The sequence below is a fragment of the Ambystoma mexicanum genome, chromosome 1p (assembly GCF_040938575.1).
Source record: "Ambystoma mexicanum isolate Mex_15411 chromosome 1p, UKY_AmexF1_1, whole genome shotgun sequence".
NCBI classification, from domain to species: Eukaryota; Metazoa; Chordata; class Amphibia; order Caudata; family Ambystomatidae; genus Ambystoma; species Ambystoma mexicanum.
The window spans coordinates 160,145,927-160,166,652 of NC_090921.1; the positions used below are offsets into that span (position 1 = coordinate 160,145,927).

The 20,726-nt window shown below is 46.5% G+C and overlaps 1 protein-coding gene across 1 annotated transcript in view; it reads left to right on the top strand.

Moving 5' to 3' along the window:
• Nucleotides 1–4,221: 4,221 nt before the first annotated feature.
• The window catches only part of ELP5 (elongator acetyltransferase complex subunit 5), a 176,369-nt gene continuing 159,864 nt past the window's right edge, over nt 4,222–20,726 (top strand). Inside the window, exon 1 of the mRNA XM_069645816.1 lies at nt 4,222–4,379. Within this exon, the coding sequence (XP_069501917.1) occupies nt 4,331–4,379 (49 nt within the window). The 5' untranslated portion in view covers nt 4,222–4,330. The remainder of the gene's footprint in view (nt 4,380–20,726) is intronic.

Genomic DNA, 20,726 nt, shown 5'->3' on the forward strand with positions numbered 1-20,726 from the left:
ATGGGAAATAGCTGCTTCTGTGTGAGTGGGCTAGTTCCCATTAGCCGAGAGGACCTTTCTGCCTTTCCGGGTCGGAGGGCCCTTTCTCTAATGGGAAATAGCTGCTTCAGTGTGAGTGGGCTAGTTCCCATTAGCCGAGAGGACCTTTCTGCCTTTCCAGGTCGGTGGGCCGTTTCTCTAATGGGAAATAGCTGCTTCTGTGTGAGTGGGCTAGTTCCCATTAGCCGAGAGGACCTTTCTGCCTTTCCAGGTCGGAGGGCCGTTTCTCTAATGGGAAATGGCTGCTTCAGTGTGAGTGGGCTAGTTCCCATTAGCCGAGAGGACCTTTCTGCCTTTCCAGGTCGGAGGGCCGTTTCTCTAATGGGAAATGGCTGCTTCAGTGTGAGTGGGCTAGTTCCCATTAGCCGAGAGGACCTTTCTGCCTTTCCAGGTCGGAGGGCCCTTTCTCTAATGGGAAATAGCTGCTTCAGTGTGAGTGGGCTAGTTCCCATTAGACGAGAGGACCTTTCTGCCTTTCCAGGTCGGAGGGCCGTTTCTCTAATGTGAAATAGCTGCTTCAGTGTGAGTGGGCTAGTTCCCATTAGACAAGAGGAACTTTCTGCCTTTCCAGGTCGGAGGGCCCTTTCTCTAATGGGAAATAGCTGCTTCAGTGTGAGTGGGCTAGTTCCAATTAGACGAGAGGACCTTTCTGCCTTTCCAGGTCGGAGGGCCGTTTCTCTAATGGGAAATAGCTGCTTCAGTGTGAGTGGGCTACTTCCCATTAGCCGAGAGGACCTTTCTGCCTTTCCAGGTCGGAGGGCCGTTTCTCTAATGGGAAATAGCTGCTTCAGTGTGAGTGGGCTAGTTCCCATTAGCCGAGAGGACCTTTCTGCCTTTCCAGGTCGGAGGGCCGTTTCTCTAATGGGAAATAGCTGCTTCAGTGTGAGTGGGCTAGTTCCCATTAGCCGAGAGGACCTTTCTGCCTTTCCAGGTCAGAGGGCCCTTTCTCTAATGGGAAATAGCTGCTTCAGTGTGAGTGGGCTAGTTCCCATTAGCCGAGAGGACCTTTCTTCCCTTCCAGTTAGGAGGGCCCTTTCTCTAATGGGAAATAGCTGCTTCAGTGTGAGTGGGCTAGTTCCCATTAGACGAGAGGACCTTTCTGCCTTTCCGGGTCGGAGGGCCCTTTCTCTAATGGGAAATAGCTGCTTCAGTGTGAGTGGGCTAGTTCCCATTAGCCGAGAGGTCCTTTCTGCCTTTCCGGGTCGGAGGGTCGATTCTCTAATGGGAAATAGCTGCTTCAGTGTGAGTGGGCTAGTTCCCATTAGCCGAGAGGACCTTTCTGCCTTTCCGGGTCGGAGGGCCCTTTCTCTAATGGGAAATAGCTGCTTCAGTGTGAGTGGGCTAGTTCCCATTAGCCGAGAGGACCTTTCTGCCTTTCCGGGTCGGAGGGCCCTTTCTCTAATGGGAAATAGCTGCTTCAGTGTGAGTGGGCTAGTTCCCATTAGCCGAGAGGACCTTTCTGCCTTTCCGGGTCGGAGGGCCCTTTCTCTAATGGGAAATAGCTGCTTCAGTGTGAGTGGGCTAGTTCCCATTAGCCGAGAGGACCTTTCTGCCTTTCCGGGTCGGAGGGCCCTTTCTCTAATGGGAAATAGCTGCTTCAGTGTGAGTGGGCTAGTTCCCATTAGCCGAGAGGACCTTTCTGCCTTTCCGGGTCGGAGGGCCCTTTCTCTAATGGGAAATAGCTGCTTCAGTGTGAGTGGGCTAGTTCCCATTAGCCGAGAGGACCTTTCTGCCTTTCCGGGTCGGAGGGCCCTTTCTCTAATGGGAATTGGCTGCTTCAGTGTGAGTGGGCTAGTTCCCATTAGACGAGAGGACCTTTCTGCCTTTCCAGGTCGGAGGGCCGTTTCTCTAATGGGAAATAGCTGCTTCAGTGTGAATGGGCTAGTTCCCATTAGACGAGAGGACCTTTCTGCCTTTCCAGGTCGGAGGGCCTTTTCTCTAATGGGAAATAGCTGCTTCAGTGTGAGTGGGCTAGTTCCAATTAGACGAGAGGACCTTTCTGCCTTTCCGGGTCGTAGGGCCCTTTCTCTAATGGGAAATAGCTGCTTCAGTGTGAGTGGGCTAGTTCCCATTAGCCGAGAGGACCTTTCTGCCTTTCCAGGTCGGTGGGCCGTTTCTCTAATGGGAAATAGCTGCTTCTGTGTGAGTGGGCTAGTTCCCATTAGCCGAGAGGACCTTTCTGCCTTTCCAGGTCGGAGGGCCGTTTCTCTAATGGGAAATGGCTGCTTCAGTGTGAGTGGGCTAGTTCCCATTAGCCGAGAGGACCTTTCTGCCTTTCCAGGTCGGAGGGCCGTTTCTCTAATGGGAAATGGCTGCTTCAGTGTGAGTGGGCTAGTTCCAATTAGACGAGAGGACCTTTCTGCCTTTCCGGGTCGGAGGGCCCTTTCTCTAATGGGAAATAGCTGCTTCAGTGTGAGTGGGCTAGTTCCCATTAGCCGAGAGGACCTTTCTGCCTTTCCGGGTCGGAGGGCCCTTTCTCTAATGGGAAATAGCTGCTTCAGTGTGAGTGGGCTAGTTCCCATTAGCCGAGAGGACCTTTCTGCCTTTCCAGGTCGGTGGGCCGTTTCTCTAATGGGAAATAGCTGCTTCTGTGTGAGTGGGCTAGTTCCCATTAGCCGAGAGGACCTTTCTGCCTTTCCGGGTCGGAGGGCCCTTTCTCTAATGGGAAATAGCTGCTTCAGTGTGAGTGGGCTAGTTCCCATTAGCCGAGAGGACCTTTCTGCCTTTCCAGGTCGGTGGGCCGTTTCTCTAATGGGAAATAGCTGCTTCTGTGTGAGTGGGCTAGTTCCCATTAGCCGAGAGGACCTTTCTGCCTTTCCAGGTCGGAGGGCCGTTTCTCTAATGGGAAATGGCTGCTTCAGTGTGAGTGGGCTAGTTCCCATTAGCAGAGAGGACCTTTCTGCCTTTCCAGGTCGGAGGGCCGTTTCTCTAATGGGAAATGGCTGCTTCAGTGTGAGTGGGCTAGTTCCCATTAGCCGAGAGGACCTTTCTGCCTTTCCAGGTCGGAGGGCCCTTTCTCTAATGGGAAATAGCTGCTTCAGTGTGAGTGGGCTAGTTCCCATTAGACGAGAGGACCTTTCTGCCTTTCCAGGTCGGAGGGCCCTTTCTCTAATGGGAAATAGCTGCTTCAGTGTGAGTGGGCTAGTTCCCATTAGCCGAGAGGACCTTTCTGCCTTTCCAGGTCGGAGGGCCCTTTCTCTAATGGGAAATAGCTGCTTCAGTGTGAGTGGGCTAGTTCCCATTAGACGAGAGGACCTTTCTGCCTTTCCAGGTCGGAGGGCACTTTCTCTAATGGGAAATAGCTGCTTCAGTGTGAGTGGGCTAGTTCCCATTAGACGAGAGGACCTTTCTGCCTTTCCAGGTCGGAGGGCACTTTCTCTAATGGGAAATAGCTGCTTCAGTGTGAGTGGGCTAGTTCCTACTATTATGCAGGACTTGGCCACTAGGGGCAAAAAGGGCCATTTTTCTAATGGGAACTAGCCTTCTCAGTGTGAGTAGGCTAGTTCCCATTATTATGCAGGACTTGGCCACTAGGGGAGCAAAAAGGGCCATTTCTCTAATGGGAACTAGCCTTCTTTGTGTGAGTGGGCTAATTCCCATTATTATGCAGGACTTGGCCACTAGGGCCATTTCTCTAATGGGAACTAGCCTTCTCTGTGTGAGTGGGCTAGTTCCCATTATTATGCAGGACTTGGCCACTAGGGGAACAAAAAGGCCATTTCTCTAATGGGAACTAGCCTTCTCTGTGTGAGTGGGCTAGTTCCCATTATTATGCAGGACTTGGCCACTAGGGGAGCAAAAAGGGCCATTTCTCTAATGGGAACTAGCCTTCTCTGTGTGAGTGGGCTAGTTCTCTTTATTATGCAGGATTTAGCCACTAGGGGGCAAAAAAGGGCCATTTCTCTAATGGGAACTAGCCCACTCACACAGAAGCAGCTATTTCCCATCTGAGAAATGGCCCTAACAACCGATGGTCCGTTTCTCGGATGGGAACTAGTATCAACCATTATTTTACTAACATAACTCATCCTCTGGCCACTGTCCCATATCTCAAACCTGCAGCCCGTGTTCGGGTGCTCCAGAGGAACACTTCCCACCTCCAGCAGTAGCGAAACGTTTGTACAGTTGAGTCATGCGCCGCGCCAGGCGTTGTAGAGCCTAGGCTCCTTTGGACGTAAGTGCTGTTAGAGCCAAAGCACAGACTGCTGTGGTTTACGTACCATGCAAATGACCGTGCGTTGACACGTCGCTGGGTCCTTTCCTCTATTAGGAACTACGGTGTACTAAGATCATGTTGGAGGATCTGCTGAGGGACGGGACTGGAGTTTTCATCTTTCTGGGTAATGAGGAAGGCGCGTAGAGGTTGTGTCTGAACCCCCCCCCCCCCTCCTCCTCCTCCTCCGCATGTTACATAAACATTCTTTACAGTACTGTATAGACTGAATCGCGTGTTCGTGATATCTTAGTATTGTCAAAATTAGAATCGGGTATTACGCAAAATCTTCTGGCAATTAATTATTGAAACCCAGACTAGTAAAGAACTGATTGTGCGCAGACCCCAAATGGTTAGAGCATGTCTTGCGTCACCTCGTTAATGTCTTAAGTACTTTATTGCATTAATGTATTTTTGACAATGCAGCATTGCAAACATGAACATCCCCCACAGAGCTTTGACTTTCTGGAACATAATTTAGAAACATATTTCTTAAATGTATCTTTGTAGTGATATGTGAGAGCATTATAGTTTCAATTGCACCTCTTAAATTAATTACTGTATTGAGGTCTAAAATATGTGTTCTTGTATCAGTATTTGCTTTTTAGAACGTCCATATCCGCCTTATACTTTAGTTTAAAGAGTTGATTTTTTAGTTCAATATTTACAATTGTGATATTTTAAGTTCGATTTAAAAAAAATCTGTTATGCTATTTTTGATAGAGTTGCGTCAATTAATAACTAGTACATGTCATTACCCCAAGTGTTACGCGTTCTGTCGCAGCATTCCACATGAAGATGGCCTACCTTCCTGCCAATACCATTTTTCTTAAAACTATTTTTCTTTATGCACCTTTACCCTCTCCCCAGGTCCCAGTATAACACCTTTACCCTCTCCCCAAGTCACGGTATATATGTAAGGCCCTTGCACCATACCGAAAGTGTTGGAGCAGTCCCTTACACTGGTAGGAGAGGCAGGCCTGAGTACTGTGACGAGGAAAAGTACGACTAGGGTTATGATATGTCATTTATAACGCGTCTGTACACAAGTGTTTCTAGGCAAGACAAGGGAGGGAAGACAGAAGGAGAACAAGACAATCTTGCCAGGCCTTGTGTCATCCAGATTGTGCAAGTGCGACAACATAAAGTGCAGGATGAAGGGAGGAGGGTGAAGTGCCAAAAGTGCAATCAGGGCAGCATTGCTCTGAGTAAGTGCAGCCAGGGCAGCGCGGCTCTGAGTAAGTGCAAGGAGGAAGGGGATGAAGGGGTTTTAAAACAGCCCCTTAGTGCGCGGTAGGCCCAGAGGTGGTGCAGGGGAGACTGATCATGGAGGAGCCTGGTACCCAGTAAGACTCTGAGGGTACAAGGAAACCAGTCAGCGCAGCAGTCAGGTAGGTCTGCAGTGGAGAGAGAGAAAACAGAGGAGAAAAGGAAGGTGTTGAGCTGCCTCCGGAACTTCAGATGGTCCGGCTCAAGTTTGAGAGGGGCAGTGAGGCTATTCCAGAGGGTGGCACCTGCAGAGGAGAGAGATCTACCCCCACTCTCTTCCTGGAGAAGCGTCTGACACTCAGAGAGTTTGAGGTAGCTAAGCAAAGGGCTCAAGAAGGAAGGTATTTAGGAAGAGAGAGTTGGATGTAATGCGGACCCAGGCCCCATAAAGCCTTGTGGACAATGCATAGGCTTTTGAACCTGATCCTTGCAGCCACTAGGAGCCAGTGGAGAGATTTCACGGCTGGAGAGATGCAGTCCCTGGGCTTGAGGCCAGGGACAATTCTTGCAGTCCTGTGCAGGATTAGTTGCAGAGAGTAGAGAAAGACAAATTGAGAAAGAGGCTGTTGTAGTAGTCCAGCCTAGAGAGAACCAGGGCTCTGGAGACAGTGACCTCTGGAGGAAAGTGAGAAAAGGAAGAATACCTCCTAGCAGGTGCAGCTGGTAGTGGGCCTTCTTGGCAAAATCCGTGATGTGATGTGAGGGGAGAAGGAGAGAGTGTTATCGAAGATGACGCCGAGGGGGAGGGGGAGGGGGAGAGGGAGAGGGAGAGAGAAAAAAAAAAATCAAGGGTCCCAATGAGAAGGATCTCCGTCTTACTGGCATTAAGGCAGAGATCGTTGGAGGTGCAACAATCCTGAATCACGGATCGACAGTCAGGAATGAGCGAGAGAGGAGAGGTTTATGAAGTTTACCGCTAAGTAATTTAGGCATTATCGCCACGTCCTTGGCCCAGTACTTACTCTGTTAGGCTCTTCTCTCCCCACCCTCCTCACAGCCTCCAAGACCGGAACGTTTTCAACTCCTTTTCTCATCCTATAGCATGCTCCCAGTGACATGGGGTGGTGCCATAAGAAAGAAAAGCTCCCCTCTACTAATAATACACTAGTTTCTTCCTTCCATTCCTGCCTTATGGCAGGGACCCTGGCATGCTGCCATGTGAGAACCTCTTGCTGCAACGATTTGAGAGGCAACGTTTCATCTGCCCTGGTATACCTTCTGAAGCTGGGCACAGGACTGGTGCCATGGTTAAGGCCTCCTGGACACCCTGCGTAGCGCTAGCAGCTCTGCGCAAATGTGGGTGGGGCTCTGTGTACAGTGAGTCATCCCTAGAGAGACATTGTTGGTACTTGTCTACTGGCTTACAGTGAATTTCACAGAGGCTAACACAATGAGTTTAGAGGAAACGTCTTCCTCCTTTTGTGAGACGCTTTTTTTTGCCACTTATTGTGTTAGCCTCTGTGAAATTCACTGTGAACCTGCAGACATGTACCAACAATGTCTCTCTAGGGATGCCGCAATGTACACAGAGCCCCACCCACACATACGCATAGCCGCTAGCACTCTACAGAATTAGACACATTGCAAATTGCTTCCTACTGAGAGGAGTAGCTGATGGTCCTTTTTTTAAGAAAGCCTTTAAGGAGGAAAATAACAGAAAAGTAGGGAAAGAAGTGTGCCTCCACACCCTTTATCTTTTAATTATAAATAAAAATAAAACACATTCAATATAGGGTTGCAATCACCAGTGTGGTGATAATTACACAGGAAAATAAATGATAGAATACACTTAGTTTAACCTTCTAGCACAGGATACACCATGCACAAATGAATGAAGGCAAGATTACTTCAGGGTAGTACTTTTAAATGGCCCCATAGTTAAGCATTCCCCCTGCAACACCCTCTCAAACCCCTGTTACCCAAATTGTGTGTGGGTTCAGTGGAGTAGCAAACAGTCGGGTATACTATGCAAAAATCGGATTGAAAATCCGCCCTACTGCCCCTAAATGGGAGGCAAAAATCGGATTGAGCTCCCTTGAAAAATGAGCAAAATGGCACTTGGAATTACTAGAAAGTTGTTTTACATGTGCGGTTGAATGAATAAGGCAAGAATGTGTATGGCTGTATATAAGAAGCAAGAAAACTCGCAAGTTACAAGCCAATGTACTAAACAATGTACTAAACAATGGGCATACAGTGTAGAAAATGGACCATACAAGAATCACACGTGGCAAAATTCCACTTGCTATGTTTCAAGGGTTTAAAATAGAAAAATGTCTTATAAAATGAGCTAAACAGACAAAATCGGAATGCAGTGTTAATGCTAAGGGTCAAAGGAACATAGCAGGTATGATATGCAAGTGAAAGGGTGATTCGGGATGGATGACCGTATGGGATTCTTAAAGGGAAAGGGAAAAATCAGCTTTTTAAAATGAAAGCAGTTGCACAGGAAAAATCAGCTTCAAAAGGAAAATGACAAGTTTTACTGGGACTATATTTTAGTGGCTAGAAAAGAGGAATGCTGTCTGCGACAGAGGTTCATTTGCAATTTTAACCCCTTCACGCCGTGTGTCTCTTTTTATATGGGAATTCATTAATTTATTCCAAATAATACTAAGGACTTATATAGTGGACTGAAATGATTTGGAAAGAATGGCGCTAACACATGGAAATGAACACAGATTTTGTACAGATTAAAGACAGGATACAGAGGATTCTGACAATTTTAGGGATTTTGCTAGGTAGTTATAGGATTTCTATGGAATTGGACATAATACCAGGTAACAAAGCAAGGGATGCAGTTTTTGGTTACTGGGGAAGGGAGATACTTACAACAAGCACTTGAATGAAATAGTTTGGACAGCCAGCCGGGCCCTGGAACAACGACCTGGTCACTTAGGCAACAGCGGGGCTCTCCTCTAGGGACACAGCGGGGCAACCGGCGTCTGGTCTCAGTAGACAGCGGGGCGCTTCAGCGGGGCCAAGCCGGAAGCTGGGCAACGCAGGATAATCCCAAAGGGTTCAGCAGCCTTCTCCCTTTTTCCCCATGAATTATTGGGATTTTTGTAGGATTTAATCTGGATTAGAGGTTTAGCCTGGGTAAGAGGGTCTGGCCTTGCTGTGGAGGCTGGAATCTTGCAGGGTGAATGTTGGGTGTCTGGATCTCTGGATGTTTGTTTATGAATGCTGGATTTTCTTGAATCTTGGATTTCTGAATCTCCCGACTCTGTATGTCTCCACCTTATATAGACTGGATGACATCAGAAGATTTTTACTATGTGGGCAGAACTAAGCTAGGCATACCTCCTAAATCAGATAGGCTAGCCTATAAACTGTCGCTGCCTCCGTGTAAGCAGATTGGACTGAAGGAAGTGACTCTGTTTTAGTGTAGGTGATTTTTACAATGTGCTTTGTTCTACCACAGGTACTTTTGCCAAAATCAGTTATAACACAAAATGCGCATTTTTATAAACATCACCCTTATAAAAATTAGATAGGCAGACTCCATGTTTTACAATTATCCATATTTTACAATTAATATTCTGTTCCAAATCTCAAGTCGGTGCCATACTGTTTAGTTATTCTGGCAATCTTTCGCCATTTCCATGGAAAAATGTCACCTAAAATTCTACAATTGTCCACATTTATACATATTATCACTGGACACGTTTTCATTAAGTTGCAAAACTGTACCATGCACGCTTTCCCCCCAAATGACATTTTACTGGCATTTTCTTCCACAACATGTCAGAAAAACCTACAATGTCTTATTTTAATGGCTCAAAAATGACATTTAAAATGGCCATAATTTCACATTACTGTTTCTTTAGATTACTGAAATAAATGTCATGATATGCACAGCCCTTAAAATCAAATGGGCTGGCTTTGTTTCCAAATATGGGCAGTCTTTCCAACCCCCCCCCCAAGCAAATGTCCTTCCCTGATCAACTGGCACATGGAGTTGCTATGACACCCCTTTGATCCTAGGCAGTTTGAAGCTGAGTTGAGGTGTCGGGGGATTTCACACCTCTGTGCCAGGGGATTTCACACCTCTGTGCCAGGACAGTCCAATGTCTCATGCTGCAGCAATGCCGCTTCGTCTGATAAAGTCGCCACATCCCACACCGCAGGGCCGTTCATGTTGTAAAGGAAGTTCCTTTCCCCTGGGGCTGTTACATTTAAAAGTGCCTGCCTTGCAAGAACTGGTTTGGCATCAATTCCAGGGCCTAGCCATGATGTGGAAGTTCTTTTTGTAGGGGAAAATACAGTGCACACAGTACAGTTTACTTATATTTTGGCAGATTTTCTTCCCAACATATATAGTTTTGTTTCAGAACATGTAACAGTATTATTTCCATTGAGCTGGTACAATTTCCACTCGCTGCTTTGCAGAGCAGTAAAACGCAAGTTTATTTTTACTTTCCCTCGTCATTTATAAATGCGATTCTCCTTACATCTTTATTCTGAACATTTCTGTAGCTCTGGTCAATTCCTAACACACAGGAATCTGTTCAAAAACAAGGTTTCTTTGAAACTGACATAAGCAAAGGGAGAGAGAGGGCTTCTTGTGAGGAAATTTGCCAGTGTCACTTTGTTGCAAGAATAAACGCTTGTCGTATGGCCTGGAGTGAATGTCTCTATTTTACAGTTTTTACTTGACACACATGCCATTCGGTGAGGAATGCCCTCCTTTGTTGGTGTACAACCTGAAGATGAATGTGTCTTATCAGCAACCAAACTGTGTAATGTTGAAAAGATGGAAATAGCATCAGTGCACAGTCATTTTAAACACGGAACATTTTCTCTTTCAGTTAGGAATATTGAGCTTTCAGCATAGCAGCACTGCACCCGGCTGCTTTTGAATTCTTCTTTTGGATGCATATGAAGAAAATAACTGCAGCAATTCTCGGGGTGTTCTATGTTTCATCTCGCCCCATATATGCTCAACAGAGCCAGCGCATGCTGAAAATGCAGTTTGGTGATGTAGGGGAAGTTCTGCCGGGCTGGTAAATGTACCCCACAGCTTAAAAAAAGCAGCCACAAAGTTTGTAGCCCAGATTACTGATTACATGGGAATCCAGTAAGAGAGAGCATTATGTAGAATAAAGGGGGGAAATGCCCTCCCCCAAAACATTGCACCAAATCTGTCAAGCTGAGATTACCGCCTCTACCTGAGATAAAGGGGGACATTCCAAATGAATGGGGGACACCAGACTGGATGAGTCCCCCTAGATTCCTGGCAAACATATATCCCCCTGAAAGGAGAAGACAAGTCATTACCACGATTCCTTCAGATTTGTGACATCCTGCCAAGCCTGATGGGTAGGTAGGAATTATACCCATGCATCCTAAACTGCGTAAACTGCACTGGAAGAGTTTGTAAAACCTTTCAAAGCTATAGAAGAATCATCTGATTCTTAAGAACTTGCAGGCACAAGTTACATTGCTTAGACCTAGCGTATTGTGGGGTACAGGTATCCACCTTAACTATGCTGGAAGTTGAAGCATTAAGGCCGCATTTACATTCATGGGATTGGGGCTTGGATTTACATCACATTGAGGACTGGTTTCTGCCTCTGCCGGATATGGCGATCATTCTGCTGTTTCCTTTACCTGGTTCTTCAGAACCAATTTTAAACATCACTGGCAGCAGTGGCTCTGTGAGGAATTCGACCAGTCGCACAGCAGGTGTGCACTCGCCTGGGCTTTTTTGATAATATTTTAAGAAATTAAATGATGGGAACAGTGCTCCAGATAGGATTTTGCAGTGAGAGTATTTTACTCCCAATTTTTAGAATTGGAGTGTAAATCCAATTTCAAGAGAGTAAAAATTATTTTCCTCCTTCGCAAGAGAGTAAAAAGTGTCTGACAAATACCCAATTTATGCGTAAAATTAAAAATATGTTTGAAAAAATAAGTGACAAACCAGCTGTATTTCAAAGTGGTTCTAAATAATTTATTGCACCTGTGGAAACCATTTTCCCCACACAAGAACCCTGTAGATGCATACTACGCAGCTTCATCTTCATGATACATGGGCACAAACTCTGTTAAGAGTTACTACAGATACCAGCTAGTTGCATCGGGTGATTCATAATTCAAGTACATTACTCTACCAGCATAACTCCTCTGCCTCTCGGGCCTACTGTTGCCGCTTGGTACTACCTGCTTGACAGCCACTCCATGTTTTTGCTCCATCTCTCCTTCCCTTTGCTTCTTTGTTTACCCCATCTCTCACTTTCTGACGCTCTGCCTCTCTGCCACAATTTGCGGTCTGTTTTTCTGTCACTCTGTCTCTCCCATGTCTGCATTCTATTGCTGATTTTTCCCCTCCTATATCTTACTGTATCGGTTGATATAACTCCTCTTCCTCTCTCATGTCATTGCTATGGCTATATCTGTTTTTTGATTTTGTCGGTTGTGGTTGCTAGTCTTTTTGATGATCTTTCTTGCACTGTCTCCTATGTTATTGGCCTGCCCTTCTCTAGTCTTGTTTTTCTATTTCCATCTCTCCCCACATGCTGTTGATCTGTGTTTTATTTTACTGTCTCCAAATGTCTCTTTTGCTCTGCTTCTAGCGCTCACTCCTATTGTGTGTTTGCCCTATTATTAACACTGTTTCACTTCTCATTTTCATTGTTGCCCTATCATGTGGCTCATTGCTCTCCCTACCTGTTGCTCGAATTCCTTTTTTGGATTGTCTAGTATGTTTTCTGTTCCTTCGCCCCCCCTACCACACCTTTGTTCTTCTGTGTTGCTTAGGTTCAGAGGTGCTCTTCTTCTCCTGTTTTTCTGTTTGTCTTTTTAACATAGCACCAATAAATGTCCAAAAAGCTGAAAATGCATTTTCTATTTAAAAATCTAGTGCAGCTTTACCATTGGGTGCTCCTTTTTAGACGTGTGCAAACCTTCTTTTGTCCATTAGGCTGGGAATTATAGAGTTAGAGGTTTGTCTGACCAGATGCAGCACTTGCTTGAATGCAGATGCTTTACCACCACTGTATGCCATTACAAATACAAGAGCCCATATGAGATGTGTGTTCTGAGCCATTACAAGTATAGCATCCCTGATGAGGTGTGTATTCTGTGCCATTACACGTATAGCAGCCCTGAAGAGTTGTGTGTTCGGAGCCATAAAAGGCGTAACAAGTATAGCAGACCAGATGAGATGTGCCTGTTCTGGGCCTTTACACATATAGCAGTCCTCATGGGATGTGCTGCTTCTGAGCCATTGCAAGTATAGTGGTCCTCATGGGATGTGTGTGTGTTCTATTTCTGAGCCATCAGAGGTATAGCAGCCCTGATGAGGTGTGTGTTCTAAAGGCGTAACAAGTATAGCACACCAGATGAGGTGTGTCTGTTCTGAGCCATTACACATATAGCAGGGTTGCCAGTCAAAGGATCGAATTTTTTTTTCCACATATTGTTTTTTTGGGGCGGTCCCCCCAACTCCCTTTTTTTGCTAAAAAACACTTTTTTTTCCCTAAAGGAAAACCTACAAAATGATATATATAATTTAAAATAAAAATTGATCCTTTGACCTGTCGACCCTTTGGTGTCAATCCTTTGACCTGTCGACCCTTTAGATTCGATCCTTTGACTAGACACCATATAGCAGTCCTCCTGAGATGTGCTTCTTCTGAGCCATTACAAGTATAGCAGCCCAAATGAGAGGTGTCTGTTCGGGGCCATCACAGGTATAGCAGCCCAGATGAGGTGTGTGTTCTGAGCCATTACAAGCACAGCAGCCCTGAAGAGTTGTTCTGAGCAATCACAGGTATAGCAGCCCTGATGATTTGTGTGTTCTGAGCCATTACAAGCATAGCAGCCCTGAAGAGTTGTGTTCAGAGCAATCACAGTTCTAGCAGCCGTGATGAGTTCTGTATTATGACCCATTACAAGTAGAGCATCCCAGATGAAATGTGTGTGTTCTGAATCACTGAACATTTAGTTCACAGTGTTACAATTGAATGTTACCTGCATCTTAAATGCATATCTCTGATGCAGACTCATTAACTCACCTATTAACTGGATTTTAACTAACAGGTTACACAATCTCTGCATCAGGGTTATTGAGCCACTGAACTGCCTTTCCTAACAGGCTGTTGACACTGAAAGGCATGTAGGGTTAGGGCCCTCGCAGTTCCATGTGAGGCTTGCCTGACATAAATGGCCTGTTAAAAGCTCTCCGCCTATTTGAACTATCCTACATTAGTTAGGAGATTCATAATGAGGCTTTGAAATGTGCTAGATTTTTGGCAGTACGACTCATTAATCGGACATGGGAGAAGCAGAAGTTTTGAAAAGCGCAAGACCGAGTAGAAGGGATTGAAGTATATGACAGCAATGCCATCTTCCCACACTGTCAGAGGTTGGTGGGAAGAGCTCAGACACTGTTCTTGCTCTATACTTAGTTCGCTGCAGAAAATGCCAACACATGTCGTGCTTTCTTGACAGCAGCTCTGTTAAGAAATTCAGGTACTGTCCCAAAACATAACAGTCCTGCTAAGAAATGTGGGCATGATGCAATCATCCCTGCTGTGAATTTTTCGGCTTTGCGCCATGACATGTGTATGGTATAGCAGCTCTGTTGATAAATTAGGCTACTTTGCCTGAATATACAGCAGCCCTGTTGAGAGGTACAGGCACAATCTGTGCCACTGAAAATATATACAGCACTGCTTCTACCTGTATCCATTATACCTGCTTGCGGTGGGTGGTCAGAAAGGGAGTTAAAGTTTGGACCATGTGCCTAGCTATGCAATTATTAGTGTGCTTCTGTGATGAAAAGAAAACAGTCAATTAAGCAGAAATGCAGCCCTTGTTTTTAAGACCATTTTCATTTTACACAATACTACCTGTGTCCTAAAGAAAAGTGAAAAACATGTTAATGATTCAAGATGCTTTAATAACACTGTAACCTACAAAATGCAGGCAGTTGGACAAAGTGAACAAAACACAAATTCCTTTTTATACTCAAAGTATCTTGATAGAATAATTAACAGAGGAGAGTGTTAAAAAAATTAAACAGACCAGGACTCATCCCAGTTGCTTCTTTCAAGGAACTGTGTCGATTACTAAAGTAAAGAGTGGATTTGCAAGCTGCTGCTAGCCAGTGACCAGTGAGCTCCAGGATTAATGGGAGTGCTGCCATAAATAACTTGTGTAAGTGGAATGATCTGATATGATTATTTATATAGCGCCTATACACAATGTGTTTCAAAGAGCTTCAAGGCAAGGGAGGGAACAAGGAAAAATACAATGACATTCTTAGAGGCCATGAAGAGTAAGAATGTGAAATTAACTATCGTACTCGGCCTGACGACATTTCAGATAGTGCAAGAGCTAAGACATAGATAAGGAAGAGAGAGGGAGAGTGGGAAGGAAATGGAAACAGACCGGCGACTACCGTACTAGGCCTGACAACATTTTTGGTAGAGCCGGAGAAAACAAAAGGTGAGGGAGAGGGGTGCAGAAAGGGAGAGGAGGAACAAAACAAGCCACTATTGTACTAGGCCTGATGACATTTCAGATAGTACTGGAGGGGGGCAGAGAGGAGGGTAGAAAACAAGTAAAGGGAGGGAGGAGGAGACAGACGAGGTTGCTATCATACTAGGTCCAGGGACATTTCTGATAGAATAAGTGCATAGAAGAAAGTAAGGGGAGGAGATAGGAAAAGGGAGAAAGGTAGAGGAGGAGAGAACGGAGAGTAAGCAGTCAAAAAGATTTGAGAAGCAAGAGGGGAGAGCAAATACAATTGCAGAAGTCAGTAGTAAGACATATGTTGCAAGCCTGGATACAAGATGAAGATGGGAACAGCATGATTCAGGGCCACCATGAGAAAGGGTGACGCACCGTGAATCAATGAAGTCCATAAAAGTCAAATCCAGCATTGGCCACAAGACAGTGATGGTGAAACCAGAATGTATCAGGACAGACTCCTGCAAGAGTAGACTGGAGGGGGTTGAGGTGGAGCAGGGTAGAAGAATCAAGCAAAACAGGCAACACCTGTGTTTGAGAGGGGGGGCACAAGGGAACATCACAGGGGGATCAGAGGGTTGGGGATGGCCTGTGGGGACAGAGTGAGTGAACACATGTTCGTGCATGCTTACCTGCTGTCTGAGCAAGTGTTTGTTAGGGAGAATTCTCTCTTTAGGCTGAATTTCCTAACCTAGTGAGTCCCCCAGCAGCTTTGCTGGATTTCTGGAGTTTGTTTTTTCTCCTGCCAAGAGCGAGATTTTTTTTTTCTCCCACTCTTGGACTGGTTTATGGTGTTCATTTGACTGTTAATGTGTTTTATGGGCTATGGGGACCTTTACTCCATAGGGTCTCGTGTGTTTTTACTATGTGTGTTAAACAGCACCCTCCGTGCAGTGACACAGGGGTGTCATAGTGACACCCCACCATAGACTCATACCCTGGGACTGACTACTGTCTCCCAGGGCATGTAAAGTCACCATTGGCTTTACTGGTCCCAAATTATTAACAGAAACCAGTACAAACCATCATATTGTGGACGTACTGGTCAGGGCAATTCGATTGCCCCGGGGTCTGTTAGTCGAGGGGGCACGTCTCCGTCCCCCCTGATCGAGTTTTGGCTGGTGGCAGTGGAAACTACTTGTTATATTCGACCGCGAATATTTTCCTATGGGATTTTCCCATTGTTCGAGGCTACCAACTTTCATTATTTAATTCTCATAGCCTCGAACATACCGCCGGTTTATTTAATTAATATTAATTCACCGGTTGGTATTTTTTTGCCAGGACTCGATTCTAAAATGGCGTCTGCGTTCTCTTCTGTGACTCCAACCCAAGTCGAGCACTTTGTTCCACCTTTTGGCGGGCTTTTCCACAGAAGCCCCCAAAAGTGGTGCCACTCTGTCTGGGTACCACAGGGGGTGTGGGAGGGGGTTTAGGCACCCTGGACTGAGTTACCTTGGTAACTCAAGTCGCACTCTTAGCATGTTTGATTGACAGCTAGGCTGAGTGAATGGGGGTATACTGCATAAAAGCAGGGCTTTGGGGACTGGAACTTCAGAAGTCGCCACAGGACCTGAGAATCCGACGAGGGAGAAGCTGAGCTGACCTACCACGATGAATCCACCGGTAGAGCCCTGCGGAACCGACTCACCACTTCCCGACGACAGAGAAGATCTCCCGGCTGGAGAGGCTTCTTCCCTTGACTGGTGGGCACAACCAGTTTTTCCTTCCTTCTTCGCAACCCAGACCGGTTTGTGGTCGAACTGCCCGTGCCAAGCATCCCGGCGGCCGGATAGCCACTCACCACTGAACCGCGAATCACCGGACCGCTCCTTGTACCTGAGAAACTCTGCGGCTGGTTTCTTCCCTGGCAGTGCAACGGACTCCTGTCTTCCTCCACGACGAGATCCTCTCTTCCCCCGGACGAAGCACCGACTTGCACCCGCTGCCAGGAACAACTGCCCCCGCTGGAGTATTCTCACCACTTTAAGGTACCGTGTCCACCAGGCCTCCCTTTCTAAAGATTGCTACAAGGTAATAATAACCCCTTAACCTTCTGGACTGGGCTGGCCGCCTTGACCCTCTAACTGGTCCCTTTCTTTGGTCCAACTCCTTTTTTTGAACCTTTACAAGACTTTTGTGCACTGCAACCGTGTGACCTTGGACACATTTCGTTGCGATCCTCTTAAAGCGGATCCGGCCTATTGAACTCTAACTTCACGGTTCTACTTTGCCTTCCTCTTGTGTTATGTTCTTGTAAAAACGTTGGGATCTGTTTCAATTTATTCTCTGCTTTTCTCTCCCTGTTTAAAAAAGAACTATTAGAGTGTCATCTACATTAAGCGCTCACCGCTGTCTGAAAATAAGTGGGGCTTTACTTAAGACTTGTCTAATATTCTTCTAAGGGAGTGTATATCTTTTAGTGACCGTGTTTTTGAATTGCTTACTATTGGTGCCTGTGTGTTTTTCTAGATGTGGTTTTAAATAAATAATTATATCTCTTTTACACCAAGCCCTGGTCAGTGTTTACTTGTTCTGGTGTGTTCTCTTGACCTATTGTGAATACTCTGTATACTGCCTAACTCTTCTTGAGGGAAGTCTGACTGCTCAGCCACAGCTACCAAGTGAATCTGTGTGGTGCAGGCTGCTACCAAGTGGGTTTACTGCCAAACACCTGTAGTCTTAAATCTTTTGCAGTGGTCCCAGAGGGAACTGCACAGGTTTCTGCCTAACAGTGTTCGGGCCCTGGATCCTCCTTGATTGAAGAGTTAAGAGTAGGAAGGAAGAGGCAGGGCTAAGAAGGTGGGGAAAAAGAGCAGCAACCAGGAAGGCACCAGGTGGCTGAGGTTTAGGCCAGGTTACCAACATCCACTTGCACCTGTGTAAAGACTGGATGGGGGTTATCTGTACTCCTGCTCTCTCTAAATGGCAGAATCGAAGCACAGAGCACACCAGCCAAGATTCTCTATTGTTGGTAACAATGGATGGGCAATCAAGGTTTAGCTCTCAGGAGGTGATGCAGCTGGTTCTTAAGTACAGTGTAGCCCCCAAGCAACCACAAAGGAATGTCCACACACTATGTTAGTGGAAACGCAGTCTTTATATAAATAAGGCTTTGATTATGTACACATACAATAACACACTTTGTACTCTGACAATTCTAAAATGGTAAATCTATACAGTCTCAATGCGGTACCACAATTACTCTTGATTTCATTACAGTGCATCAACTGTACTCAGTTCACATGTCATATAAATCAGTTAATAACATGTACCAACGGTAGACATAGGAGGAAAGCAGGTTGGTTAAAACAATAGGCAGAAATGTACTTCAGCTACTAAGTCACAGTTCTGTGTGAGGATCCCCCACCTGGACAACCTGTAAATAAAATCTAATACAAGCACAGTCCATATATTGTTCAATATGTGTCTTATTTCCTTCTTAATAGTTCTACCACACCAATGTACCTGGAATAACGGAGTTTGACGTCAGGTCGTCCACGGATCCTTCTTGAGCTGCTCCCTTTAAAGCAGGAGCCACGGATCGTCGAGATCCCACAAGGAAAAGGGGTGAACACTGTTGTTGCGGCAGCTGCTTCGGTTCTTGCGGTGCTCGTTGACGATCGGTCAAAAAAGTCCTGCAAGCTGTGTCGTGTGGTGCTCCTCGACGACAAATGTTCGTTGCCGCAAGGAGTCAATGAAGAACTTTGGCCAGCAAAGGCGTCGAGTCGTTGGTGTTTCTGCGGTCTTCGGGTGGCGGGAAACCCACCGGTGGATTCTCCTCGATCGTCAGTGGCCTTGACTTTTTCCGGCAGGATGAAAGCGGTCGACGAAGAGCAAGGGAGTCCTTGTTTCTATGGTTCTTAGGCAAAGGAGCACTGCGGCTCCGGCCGGCGACCATCGACGGTGATGGACTTCAATGTCCGGGCGCTTCTATTCGTGATCCCACGGTGATCCCCGTCTCCGGTCGGCAGCCTTTCGGGGGTCTGACATCCAGGGAACTTTGGCAAAGATCAGCTGGGGCATGATGGTCCCTCGTAGCACAGGAAGAGGTCTCCTAGTCGGGTCCTCTCTTGGATCAGTTCCTTGAAGGCACAGCAGCTTTCAGATTAGCAAAGGACAGCAGCAGCAGTTCTTCTTCCAGTGGGCTTTCAACTTCAGCTTCTGAAAGATTTCTAGCAGTGAGAGGCCCCCAGATATACTGTTTGGACTCTCATTGATTCTGCTGGGTCACACTCGGGCAACCAATCACTCAGAAGGGCAGTCGGGCAGCCAATCAGGCATACAGTGCATTCAGGCCATTCTCCTCCGTCTGAGACACTCACAACAAGGAATGTGTATTGGGACAAGTACCCAGCCATTCAGCACTACACACTGCATTCATACCAGTTCCGGGCAGGGCTGTCTCAGTCTTTGTGTCACATATCAGAAACTAGACACCCATAACAGTGTACCCACAACATACAGTCACTGGGAAGGCTCCAACCAGACTGGCCTGGACTTCCCCACAATACCATACATGGAACTTCCACCCAACAGCCAGTCAGGGGGATAGGACAGAGGCAGGGCTTCCCAGGACTTTGGGAAAAACAAGGTTATCGCCAACAGAAAGCAAGAGGCCGCAGGGGCCATCAGGTCTCCTATCAGGAATCAACTGATTCCAATGGGAGGGTCTGGGTATCCCAAAATGGAGGGTACTCGGAGCACCTGTCAAATTCAGCATGGAACTGCCACCATCCCGTACCCTGCCCTGTGGGCCACACACAGATGCCCAAAAACATACACTAGGGGCACAGGGTTGTACCCCTACCCATGGGTGCCATAAGGGTATCCCAAGGGTCTGTACACAAAACCAAAATAAGAGAGAGCTGCACTGCCAGGAGTCCCACATGGACTCCTGGGCAGAAAATAAAACAGAACATACACGAGAAAGGACTACAGAACAAGTACAGGGAGGCCCTATCCCTTCAATCCATTTCCCGCATCAGTCACCCCCCCCCCCAGACTGAATTTAGGGTGTCGAAACTCCCACGAGATTGACACCCTCATCCAGACGGTCAACATACCTTCTGGAAAGGCCATCTGCATTATCGTGACTCTTCCCTGGTCTATGCTCTATGGTGAAGTCTAGCCCTTGCAGGCTAATGGACCACCTGAGCAGTTTCGGGTTTTCACCCATCATCTGCATAAGACATTTTAAGGGCTTATGATTTGTTTGGACCTTGAAGGTAGACCCTGTAAGGTAGGTCCTAAAACGCCTAAGTCTCCAAACTATACTGAAACATTCCTTTTCAACAGTAGCCCACCTAAGTTCTCTACCCTTGAGTTGTCTACTGATGAAGATGATCGAATGTTCCCTCCCGATGTCATCTAACTGGGACAAGACAGCTCCAATTACGGTGTCGCAGACATCCATCTGGACGATAAAGGGCTTGCTGTAATCAGGTGCATGCAACACAGGTGCCCTACACAGACTTTCATTCAAGCCATTAAAGGCCCTCTGACAGTCTTCTGTCCAATTAACCTTCGTTGGTTGTTTGGGCGAAGTCAGAGTGGCAGCTATGGTTCCATAGTCCGCCATGAAGTTGCAATAATACCCAGTGAGGCCCAAAAAGGCTCTCATCTGGGTTTGAGTAGTGGGAGGGTCCCAGTCATGCACATCCTGTATCTTACTGGGGAGAGGTTGGATTTGACCCCCTCCTACCCCATGACCAAGATAAGTGAC